Source organism: Nestor notabilis, unplaced genomic scaffold (assembly GCF_000696875.1).
Source record: "Nestor notabilis isolate BGI_N333 unplaced genomic scaffold, ASM69687v1 scaffold2495, whole genome shotgun sequence".
NCBI lineage: Eukaryota > Metazoa > Chordata > Aves > Psittaciformes > Psittacidae > Nestor > Nestor notabilis.
Genome location: NW_009928790.1, coordinates 67,769 through 80,406, shown reverse-complemented (window position 1 = coordinate 80,406; position 12,638 = coordinate 67,769). Strand labels below are relative to the sequence as shown.

Genomic DNA, 12,638 nt, shown 5'->3' with positions numbered 1-12,638 from the left:
TCCCGGAGGGATGGGGAGGAGAATCGGAGGAATGTAACTCCCACAGGTTGAGATAACAGCACTCCAGTATGTAAGGTATAATACAAACCACTACTGCTACCAATAATAATGATAAGAGGAGTAACAAGGGGAAAAGGACACAACCGCTCACCACCCACCAACCAATACCCAACCCCACCCAAGCAGCGATCTGGGCCTTCCGGGTAACTCTCTCCAGTTTCTATACTGGGCATGACGTGCTGTGGTATGGAATACCCCTTTGGCCAGTTTGGGTCAGGTGTCCTGTCTCTGCTTCCTCCCGACTTCCCCTCCTCTCTGGCAGAGCATGAGGCTGAGAAAGTCCTTGGTCAGAGTAAACATTACTTAGCAACAACTAAAAACATCGGTGTTATCAGCGTTGTTCCCAGACTGAAAGTCAAAACCACAGCACTTCACCAGCTACTAAGAAGGAGAAAAAATGACTGCTATAGCTGAACCCAGGACACCCAGGCAAGCAGGACTTTCTATTTCTTTTTATTTTTTTTTTGTAATCCGGTGAGATTGCACAGAAATGCTGAGTCCATCTGGTCAATTGTGCTGAGACATCTAAAATTTAGAGGTTTGAATTGCAGAAGTGAATATGCACAGGAAAGTTATTTGTGAGTTTTATAGATTTTCTAAAATCCTTCTTTGTTTAAACACTACCAAAGGCTGTACCAAATGCAACTTGCCATTCCTGTGAAGAATGGGCCTTAGTCTGTTCTGAGGGAGCTCTGAGGTGAGATAAAACTAGGGTCTAGTGACGGTCAGTCTTGATTTCTGCAGAAAGACCACTTAAAACAGTCAAAGCTGAGTTTTGTGATACAGGGATGAAAAAACAACACTTATTAAGGACAGTCAGGGTTTAAGTTTCCCTCTCCATTTAAAAGCAGCCAGAACCACACCTTATAACTGTTTAGAGGATATATTAACTTTGCCTTATATTTTGTAACATTCTTAATTAAATCACTTCTTTAAAATCAAACAGATTTTTACATTCCAGGATTTACATCTGTCATCTTTTAGTCCAAAGATAGTGACCATGGTGGATGACTTACTAAGGACAGATCTCTCTGAGCAAGCTGTGCCAGTGCTCAGTCACCCTCACAGTGAAAATGTTTTTTCCTGATGTTCAGGAAGAGCATCCCATCAGTTTGTGCCCATTGCCTCTTGCCTGTCACTGGGCACAACTGGAAAAAGCCTTCTTTACACACTCCCTTCAGGCATTTATATACATGGATGAGAACCCTCCCCAAGCGTTTTCTGTTTCAATTATTTTTACACCCTCCCTTCATCTGTTAACATACATTGATAAGACCCCCCTAAACCTCCTGTTTTCTGGGCTGAACTGTTCCTGCTCTCCAAGCCTTTCCTCACAGGACAGATCAGTCCTTTAATCATCTTTGTGGCAATTTGATGGACTGTCTCCAGTATTTCTTTCTTTTGTAATGGGAAGCCCAGAACTGGACACAATTCTCCATGTGTGGCCTTCTTCATGTGTGGTCTCACCTATGCTGAACAGAGGGGAAGAATCACCTCCTTCTAACTGCTGACAACATCTCAACCCCCTAATTCTGTTCAGGATAACAATAGACTTCTTTGCAGCAGGGGTACATTGACAGCTTATGGTCAACCTTGTGTCCTTCAAGACCTCCAGGTCCTCTTCAACCAAGCTGCTTTCCAATTGGGTGGCCCACAGTGTATGTTGCTGCCTGTGGCTTTTCTTCTCCAGGTGCAGATCTTTGCAATTCCCCTTGTTGAACTTCATGAGGTTTCTGTCAGCAAGTTATCTTTAACCTGTCGAAGTCCCTCTAGACAGCACTGTGACCCTCTGGAGTATCAGCCACTCCTTCCAAAGTCTTGATGCACATAGGAGTCCAAAATATTTCATAAATGGTGGAAGATTAGGGTTATATTTGCATGGTGATCACTGTAGAGGTTGTAGCCAAAGAAGACCCGAGGAATCACTTAAAATTGTGTAGACCAGATATGTAGCTCACTGTTAAGCAGAGCTCTTTACAGAATTAGCCACATCAGTGCTGCTTTCTAAAAGACATCTCTGCAGTCTTAGAAGCAGTCAAGCAATATACTCTTAAGCAAAACCGGCAATGCCTAGATAAGCCCTGTTTAAAATTGGGATGCATCTAAACTGACAACAGTCAGCGTGTTGTGAATATATGCCAAAATAGTTTTAGTCTGGCAAATATATTTATTCTTTGAATACAATGACATGTAAGCCCTGGGCTTTTGTCTCTGAGGCTGTGAGAGTAAATTTTTCAAATATCCTCCAATTTATCATTTTTTTTTCTTTCAGAAAACTTGCTGATATCACAGAAAAGGAAAATTCTAGTATCTTTTGAAAAGTTCATGCAACCCCATGGAATGCTTCTTTTCTCTGCAGGATATCAGAGGGCTGGGATAAAAAGGGGGGAATTTGGCACACTCCCTTGTTTTCATGTCTTTTTTCTTCAAGATGTATCTTTCAACTGAAAAGTATAGAGATAAGAGAAAACATAATCCTCTGAAGAGCAGCAATTTTGGATTTGAAACTGTTCTATATTTTTGAGAGCTTTGGAAATAGATTTATTACCTATTTTTATGTGAAACATATGATTTCCAGACTGCTTTAGCAAGTATGAATTCTACTTTTCCATGTCTCAATAGAACCATAAACTTAAGAAGTTTTACTAAAATTTTTTGAAAGAAAATTGCAGTTGTCTGTGTGAATTATAATTAAATTTTATATGACGCTCTGACTATTTAAAAGAGCTCAGAAGGCTAGGTAAGTATTCTCTTTTGAACAGAAATGCATTAAAAAATTTAAAAGAAGTTTAGGAAGGTAAAGCTATCTAATTTGAAATTTTCCCTTGCTAAATCAGTTGCTATTTCATCTATTCATAGTGCAGACTATGAAGATAGTCTTCACCAAGTTTTCCTGTTTAATATCACATTTATGTATTTTCTTGCTGATTTTTATGCATGTTTCTTTGAACTATTTTTAGTCAGAATTACAAACCAAACAAAAAGCAGTCAAACATAGCTGATAATTGAAGCATTACCTGACATTGAAATGAAATTCAAATAACATTTTACTGACATAAGTTTGTTCTGTTTCATTTATTATAAGCACAATGAGATAGCAGAATTTGAAATGCAAATAGGTACATTATCAAATTGCCTGAACAGTTTAATCCCTCCCACTGCTGCTGTCTATATCACTAGCTATGTTTGACAAGTACAAAATTTGATGATGGTCATATAAAATATTTTTTGGAACATGCAGTCATGAAGGAATTCTTAACTGATTATATTTTAAGAATACATTATATTCAATCAGCCTGTATAGCATTTGCAAACAATATAATTAAAGAAGTCACCTGCTAATACATTTATGTGATCATTATGAAGAAATCTCTAGACATTTTAATAAGAAGCTTCATTTTGCTTAGGCAATATTTTCTGCCAAAACAAGGAAAACAATCTGGGCTAATCAGTATGAACTTGCAGCATTTCAGTAAATACTGTCTCTTCACCCTGCTATATGAACACATAACGGAGACCATCTTTTAAAGATACCTCGATGTCCCTACTGAAAAACTGGGAATATTAATTCTAACTACAATATAAACCTAAAGAATGCTGTTGAAACAGCAGAAATACTCTGCTTTTTACAGTCTTAGTTGTTGGAAGCTTTTTAAAGTGTTGTCTGATAAATTATTTATAAACATTCTCTAGGTTTTCTTCCTTCTGTGATGGCTTGCAAACACTGATATTGGACATTGATGCCATTATGCAAGTTTGAGAAACCGCTTGCACTGGTGTTTGGCCTGCTGTGCTGACAGTTGTGTGGCAATGAATGCAGTCAATATGTTTATGAACTCAGAGACTGTCAGTGTAACAGAGGTCTTTCCTAACAGTGAGGTTTAATAAACAGTGGCAGATATAAGTAAAGCTGAGACTAGGATTAATTCCAACTTCTTCGTGGGGGCCTGTTACTGAATACTTGGAGGTCCAACAACAGCAAAAAGAAGTACATCTATAAGAAATTCAGTAATTCATCACTACTTGATTTCTTCTCATGCTTTGATGTTCAGACATTGCATCTATTACCCTTCTTCCTTCTCATTTGAGGTGGTTTATATTTATGCTTTAGATCTTTTAGCTATTATCTGTTCAGGATATATTTCCTGTGCTATGCTTGCTTGGCAACATCTTTAAGCTTAATCTGCAGTATTGGAATATTAAGAAAACATCCAATTTTATCATGCTTCAAATAATGTTGATTGGATGCACCACACAGAGATGTAATAGTCCTGGGAAAACTCACTTCTGCTCACCATTTTGCTTATGGAAGCACCTGATTATCATGATTTCTGCTGCTAAATATATAAATTCTGAATCTGCTGCCTGTGACCTAACAGCTGTCATTGGGCATTTCTGATTAACACCACTATTCAGCTGCTCAACATTCATCACAGATAAACGTAGTAGTACTCTGTAGTACTCTTGGTAGTGGGATGAGACAATTTCTGCACAGCTTTTCTGTCACTCTTCTCATTTTATTGCTGGTAGTTCCATGATCTGAAATTGATACTACTGAGGAATATAAACTACCCTGATTCTTAGGGTGATGGTATCTCCTCTTTCATGGACCATTTCAAAATTAATTATATAAATGGACTGCTTAAGATAAATGATTCTAATACCATGGCTGGCTGAGCTAGGGACTGTGAGTTCACTTTTCCACTAATGCAAGAAAAAAGCTGTGATAATCATTTAATACCTAATAATGAAGTATTAAAATGAGTAATTATCAAGTAAATGTATTGATTTATTTTTTTTCCCCACTCTGCTTAACCTTTTGAAAACTTTCTTGGATGAGAAAAGCTGGAGGAAGTAGACAAGACTAGTCACTGATTTTCTCTAACCTACCTTTTAGGTGGCATGCCACTGAGCTGGTGGATTGGAAGAACCAATGAAACACAGACTTACTGGGGAGGATCCTTGCCAGCTGTACAAAAGTGTGCTTGTGGATTAGAAGGGAACTGTATCGATTCACAGCATTACTGCAACTGTGATGCAGACAGAGATGAATGGTGACTTTTTACTGTTGTTTATTCACAGTATTTTCCCTGGAAAGCAAATAGAGAAAATATACAGGACTTAGCACATTTAGAACACCAAGGCTGATGTAAATTTAAAATATGATAGGGCCACCTGTTTCTTTGGTACAGAAAACAGATCTTAAAGGTCTTTCAGACTAGCTGATTCTATGATTCTATATGCATTAAGTATTATTGCTAATTTTTTCACTACGAATTCTGGGAAGGGTTTGTTTTAATACAGATACTTTCTAGTTTTTCAGTATATTGCATGATATATATTAAGACATTAACTCTTGTCTTTAGTACAACTTCAGTTATTAGTTTTAGAATACTGAAAATCATTAAAGAGGAAAAAGTAAATTTTTCATGTAATTTTTAATTATATGTTTAAGTTTAGACTTTTTAGCTTTTTTTTGTCATCTACAACTTAGGTAATTAATATTGGACACCCTCAGTCTCAGCAAAGGAAACAACTCATACGGAATCCTATTCTAAGGGGATGGAAGGATTTCTAAAATGTAGATCTTCCACTTGTACTTGAAATTCTCTGACATTATTTATGATCCCATTATGATGACATTATTTATGATGACATTATTTATGATCCCATTGGAATAAGTACTGTAAGACGTATTGTAAGAGATGAGTTCCTGTTACAATGTCAAATCTAACCCTGACTTTTCAATTAAGGGGATCAGATACAACTTTCTCAACGATACCTCCAGTACAGTATAGGCAGGAAAGGACTTTCTAAATGAAAGCTTTTCTACTGAAGAAACTTTTAACCTTTTAAACTTGTAAACAATATTTAGCTTATATAGATCAGAATCAGTTACTACGTTAATATAAGCATGTCAATAAATGTATCAACATCTGTTTTTTAAAAATTAAAAAAATACAAGGAAGGTACTTAGGAACATATTCGTGTGTACAAAATGAAGCAAAACATTATTTTCTCCTAAAGTTATGTATCCCCCCACTTCCTTTAAAGGAACTACTAGTGAATATTTTTGGAAGATGTTTATTGTCTCATCATGAGCAGGGAACACAGATACAGAAATGAAAATACAGCAGAGTTAAAGAACAATTCTTCACAAGCTTCAATAAAGGGTTTGCATATGCAGTAAAACACACAGAGTGATATCTGCTGTTATTCCAACAAAGAAATTAAACAAATATACAGAAGAATAAGAATTTCCTTATCATTATGCTGTACAAAACTACAATTTTTGATTCACAACAGTAAAATAAGTGTTAAAAGATTAACTCATTTTAAGAGAAGATTTTGAGTAGTTATTTGTTATATATGTAAGACATTTTTGCTCAGTTTTGTCATTCATTTAATCCATGCTCACATACATAGGTTAATTTATAATGGTAACATACTTGTAAATAAATTATATTGAGGATGATATGCATGTCTTCACTGTAAACACTCTGACTGTCTAAAGTGAAGACATTTTGATGAGTGTATTACCTTAAAAATTTGCAGCATAGTTTTACTATGTTTTCTTCAGTGTTTTGAGGGTTTTTTCAGTTTAAAATTAGAAATCTGCAATATCTCATATCATCAGATTTTATAATTTAAAAAAAATGTTTTACAATTCTCACTAAAGAAAAAAAGTTTCATGGAAAAAGAATGTACATGTTTTCACTGTGCTCCAAGACACATAAACAGAAATTGTAAGCAGTGGAAACATGTTAGCAAAAAGAGGAAGGACGTGTAGGGGCAAATCTCTCATTTCATTCTGCACAAGGATAGAATCTCTTCATGTTGTTTCAGTCCATAGTGCACAGTATACTCAGAAAGGGGCTTGCTAAGCCTAACTGCATTCCCAGAGAAACGTGGTGGCTTGCTTGTTGAGTTGTGTGTCTTGTGTTTAATCTCTGAGCAGTGTGAGTTCCAGATTGACTCCCCTCTCTGAGTTTGTTCTGTTATCTCTGTCTTTGCCCATTAAAAGGAAGATTCAACTATAAATGGATTGAATGGGCAAATTTAGTTTTCCAGAATGGTCCTGAGTGATTGAATATTTCCAGGCCTTCAGGAGAAGAAGCAAGTTTAGGGCCAAAACTGGTGCTTATGAATTTTTTACATTTTGTTCTGATGCTAAGTTGACAGAGATGTTCAACAAGGAATTTGGTCTAAGATTACAAGTACTGTATGCATGCTCTGAGTGCTATATTGTATATTTCCTTTCCTAATAGTTACATATTTATAGCATATGCTGCTTTTCCTGTACACTAAGCATGACTTTGCAATTTTCTTTTCTTTTTTTTTTTAAGTTTTGTCAAAGTGAAAGAAGAAAAGAAAACAAACCCCACACTTAGACTTATTTAAAAGTTGTAGTAAGCCATTTGCTATTCCATAATGAAGAAATTCCAGTTATAGACACAGTATGTCCTCAGCAACATAAAATCACTGACCTAGGTAACTTCATTAGCTTGGGCAGCCAGTCAGGTACCCATTTATGTCAAAAAGAGTTCTCTCATGCTTATGCAAACAAGTACAACCAAAAATATACCCACTTAGCATTAATTTGCTCAGGCAAATGATCACAATATCAATATCAAAGCATAGGTTTGTATTCACAGCTTCTTGTATTGCCTTGAGAGTGATGCAGCACTTTTGTCAGAATTTGATTCTTTTCCCCAGCAATGTGTTAAGAATGACACATTTGTCAGAAACATTTAGGAGATACAGCTTTCTTTTACTTTTCAGGACTAATGATACTGGATTCCTTTCCTACAAAGATCATCTACCAGTAACTGAAATTGTGATCACAGATACTGACAGACCAAACTCTGAAGCAGCTTACAAACTGGGGCCTTTGCTTTGCCGTGGTGACAGTAAGTAATAACTGCAGAATTTTGCTAACCAATGGGTTTTGATTGCAATAATTTTAAATGTTGTTTGAAAAGCAGCCTAAGATACATTTTTGTAAAGATTTCATCCAGTTCCTTTAGTAATTAGAAAGGAAAAAGACAAAACACCATGATCTAGTGCAAACCAGAGTAGAATTTTAGAGATGTATTACCTATGATAAGTATCAATATTAAAGGCAGAAATTGCATAATTTCAAACAGCTATTTTGAGTACAGTGTGTTTATACAATTTGAATTAAGTTATCAACAAAGCATTGCATGAAGGGGAATTCGTAACTGATTAACGTATCTTGGGAACATACCTTTCACTAGATATGTATGCTTCCATCACCAAACCTTATACATATTAACACCTCTGAATGTTTGCACAACTATGAAAACATACTATGGGAGATTAATCCAACTATATTACAGGAGATGAATCCAGTATATGCAATACTTAGGAGTAAAATTTCAACTCCACATAATAATTTAAAATTTAGGAAGTTATACAGTAACTCAAATCATAAAGCTTATATATCCTGTATATAGTAACCAGAAAAATATTATGTGTGAAGAAAAGACATAAGGTAATGAGACAAATGGAACAAAACTGATACCTTAGTGAATATTTGCAATGACATTTATGATTTCATTATTTTCTATTTTTATCCGCAAAAGAAACAGATTTTGGCTTGTGTTCAATAGTAAATTATTCCACAAAATTCTATTGCTGCTGTAACATCTATTTTAATTCATTATGTGATTTTTCTTCTTAGTAATATGATGTGTTTGATTTGCAAATTTCTTCAGCCTTTATGAGTAACAGGAAATGAATTCCAGTAAAAATACCTATACTTTTAGATTCATTCAGGAGACTGGATAAATAAATATAAATTAGCATGTATTTATTTTTATGCCATCTCTGCTTTAATTCCTGCGGCTTTTCAGGGAAATTATGCCTGGAAGACTTGTTAACAGATGTGCCTTACAGCAGTGCATTCTAATCTTGTTATAAAAATTTATAAGACATAAAAAATACCCTGTTGGGTGCTTCCTTATCATTTGTCTGACATCCGATTGTGAGCTCATGATTTATCCTACCTACCAAAGAACTGTTCAATCATAGGGTTATGATATAGGATTATGTTATAATTGAGAGTGGAAAGGACCTAATGTGGTCTACTACTTAGAGCAGGATCAGCCATGAGCTCAGACTAGGTCTCTCAGGGCTTTGTCAAATTGGAGCTTGAAGCCCACAAGGATGCAGCCTACACTGCGTCTCCTGGCAGCCTGATCCACTTCTTGTGTGTCGTAGAGAATTTCTTTTACTAAGATTAAGCCTGAAATACTGTTGTTTCAACTTATACCCATTTTTTGATACTCACACCTTATGCCAGTGCAGAGAGCATGGCTCCATCTTTTTGATAATTTTACCTTAGGCTTTAGAGGCTACTGTCATGTCCCCCACAAAGCTATCCCTCATCCAGGTTGAACCAGCCCAGGTTCCTCAGCCTGAAAGTTGGGAAAAGTGCTTCAGACCTGAACATCCTGGTGGCCTCACCCATACTCATTCCGGTTTATCAATGTTTTTCCTGTACTGTAGTCTCTAAAACTGGAGGTAGTGTGTAGATGTTGTCTAGAAATGTTGAGTAAAGGGGGATAACCATCTCTTTCAACGGACTGCCCATGCTCACAGAGCCTATGATGCATCAGGCCTGCATTGTGGCAAAGGGTAATGAAACCAGGGATAATGTCAATGATGAAAAAGTATCTGAAGCTTCTGTAGTACTAATAAGTGGAAAAAAATTCAATTTCACTATTCTCCAAGTTCTCAAGTATAATTAATTACATAACCTGACCCCAATTATCACAAACCTTAAAAAGTGAAAGCCAAATAGCTTCCCCGAGTGAATCATTAAAACATGCAGACAGCTCTAACACTCATTGGCCTCCCTGCCTTTATTTGATGTTTCCTTCTTCTGAGTGATTGAATTGTGACAAAATTTCTCACTGATGTTGAATGATCACTGTATTTCTAGACAAGCTGCAATAGAGAACTCTAAAATGTCACGAGTACAAGCACAAGAACTCAGAGTCTGAATGTTGAAGAGCTTTGAAATTTCAGGAAAGAAGCAGACATTTATTAAGATTTTTTTCTAATCTGTGATTGGAGATAACCACAAAGGTCTAATTAAATTCACTTTTAATAATGTTTATTTTCTTCTGCACCTTTGGATAGGTGAAGAACACAAAAGAGATCTAGTAGAAAATAGCCATTTCTCAGAATTGCTGTCAAGCAAATAAAAAGCTATCTTTTTGGATTCACAAGTGTGATGTGATAACTCTCCAGAGAGATTATTGCTTATTTCTGCTTCTCTCATTCTCTCAAACTAAATTATACCATTCTACTTCCGAGAGTATATTCTTTTATTAAGCACTTTTTTTATCCTTTCTGGAAGACATAAGTTCTTCTGAATAACTCACTGGCATACCATATGAAAAAGTATGGGAGAAGGTTTACTTGTTGTCGTGGTTTAAGCCCAGCCGGCAACTTGGAACCACGCAGCCGCTCGTTCACTCACCCACTTTTCCTTCCTCCCCCCACTCCCAGAGGGATGGGGAGGAGAATCAGAAGAATGTAACTCCCACGGGTTGAGATAACAGCACTCCAGTAACTAAGGTATAATACAAACCACTACTGCTACCAATAATAATGATAAGAGGAATAACAAGGGGAGAGGACACAACCGCTCACCACCCGCCGACTGATACCCAGCCCAACCCGAGCAGCGATCTGGGCCTTCCAGGTAACTCCCCCCAGTTTCTATACTGGGCATGAGGCGCTATGGTATGGAATACTCCTTTGGCCAGTTTGGGTTAGGTGTCCTGTCTCTGCTTCCTCCCGGCTTCCCCTCCTCCCTGGCAGAGCATGAGACTGAGAAAGTCCTTGGTCAGAGTAAACATTACTTAGCAACAACTAAAAACATCGGTGTTATCAGCGTTGTTCCCAGACTGAAAGTCAAAACCACAGCACTTCACCAGCTACTAAGAAGGAGAAAAAATGACTGCTATAGCTGAACCCAGGATACTTGTATTTGTGATACACTTAGACTTCATTAAATGATTCAAAACTAAAAGATCACAAATTCTAAATGCAGCAATAATCTAGTCATTGTAGGAAATCTATTTAGAGATTAAAATAGTTGTTTATGCCCACAACAAAATCAAGTAGATTCATAAGTAGTTTTTTGAAGTGAATTGTCGTAAACCACTGTTGGCTAAGTTTCCGAGTCAGAGTTACTTCAGTAGGTACTTCTAAGAAGTCATGTATCATTGTAATCCAGGAGAAGTTGCCTATTCTTCATTGCACATTTTTTGACTGTTTTATTTAACATTGCATTTCTGAACTTGTTTCTTTTTGTTAGGTTTTATGGATTGACTCTTCAATGAAGTGTGTTGCTTTTATAAAACCTAACTGTATTTGCTAGAACAGAGCAGGAAAGAGTAACCTAACAAAAGAAAAATAATAGCAAAACAATACCAGTACAGGGTTTTTTTTATGTATGAAGTTTCATTCAGATATGGATATGGACCCATTTGAGCAAGTCCAGAGGAGGGCTACAAAGAGTGTCAGAATGCTGGAGCACCTCTTCTATGAGGACAGGCTGAAAGAGTTGGGCTTTTTCAACCTGGAGAAGAGGAGGCTCCTGGGAGACCTTATAGCAACCTTCCAGTGATCTAGAGGGCCTGCAAGACAGCTGGAGAGGGACTTTTATACAAGGGCATGTACTGATAGGACAAAGGGTAATGACTCTAAGATGAAAGAGGGGAGATCTAGATTAGATATTAGGAAGAAGTTCTTGACTGTGAGGGTGGTGAGGCCCTGGCACAGGTTGCCCAGGGAAACTGTGGCTGCTCCATCCCTGGAAGTGTTTAAGGCCAGGCTGGATGGGGGTTGGACCAGTTTGGGCTAGTGAAGAGTGTCCCTCCCTGTGGCAGGGGGGTTGGAACTAGGTGATCTTAAAGTCCTTTCCAACCCAAACCGTTCTATGATTCTATGATATCAATAAGTTTTCTCAGCATCTGTGATAGTTATATATCTTTATTTCTAAGATGCCAAGGTGAATGAAAGTAAAAATATTCTAGAGGAATATGGCCATTTAGAGAAATTAGGTCATAGTGTTTGGTGACATTTGTCTCTACACATGTGAGTAGCATTTACCTGTTTCTATAATGTTTAAAATATATTTTCCTTTTCTGCTGAACAATACAAAATTCTAATAAATTGTATGCCAACACTGCTGGTATCAGATTGAAAAATATATCCAATTATAGTGAAAGTTAAGAATAAAATTGACCTATACCAGCTGAATAGGGTAGTAGGAAAGACTTTGAAGCATAAAAGGTCAAAAGAAACTTGGGAGCACTAATAGAAAGATATACTATGGTTAAAAAAAAAAAAAAAAGAGAAATCTCCATTATTTTTTATATTATTCAAGAAAAAAGCTACATGTTGATAAAGTGCAATAAAGAGATTCAGTTAGTATGAGTAGATTTTTAAAAAACCCACACCATTCAAGTGTTTTTTTTGTTAGTTTTTTCATTGCAAGAACTGACTGGAAATACTCCAATTCATTACAATGGATTTCT

General features: G+C 36.5%; 1 protein-coding gene across 1 annotated transcript in view; it reads left to right on the top strand.

Moving 5' to 3' along the window:
- Positions 1–12,638, top strand: part of CNTNAP4 (contactin associated protein-like 4) — a gene marked incomplete at its 5' end in the record, with an annotated part of 84,641 nt that overhangs the window by 42,356 nt on the left and 29,647 nt on the right. Inside the window, 2 exons of the mRNA XM_010014665.1 lie at positions 4,958–5,114; positions 7,843–7,970. Coding sequence (XP_010012967.1) covers positions 4,958–5,114; positions 7,843–7,970 — 285 coding nt within the window. The remainder of the gene's footprint in view (positions 1–4,957; positions 5,115–7,842; positions 7,971–12,638) is intronic.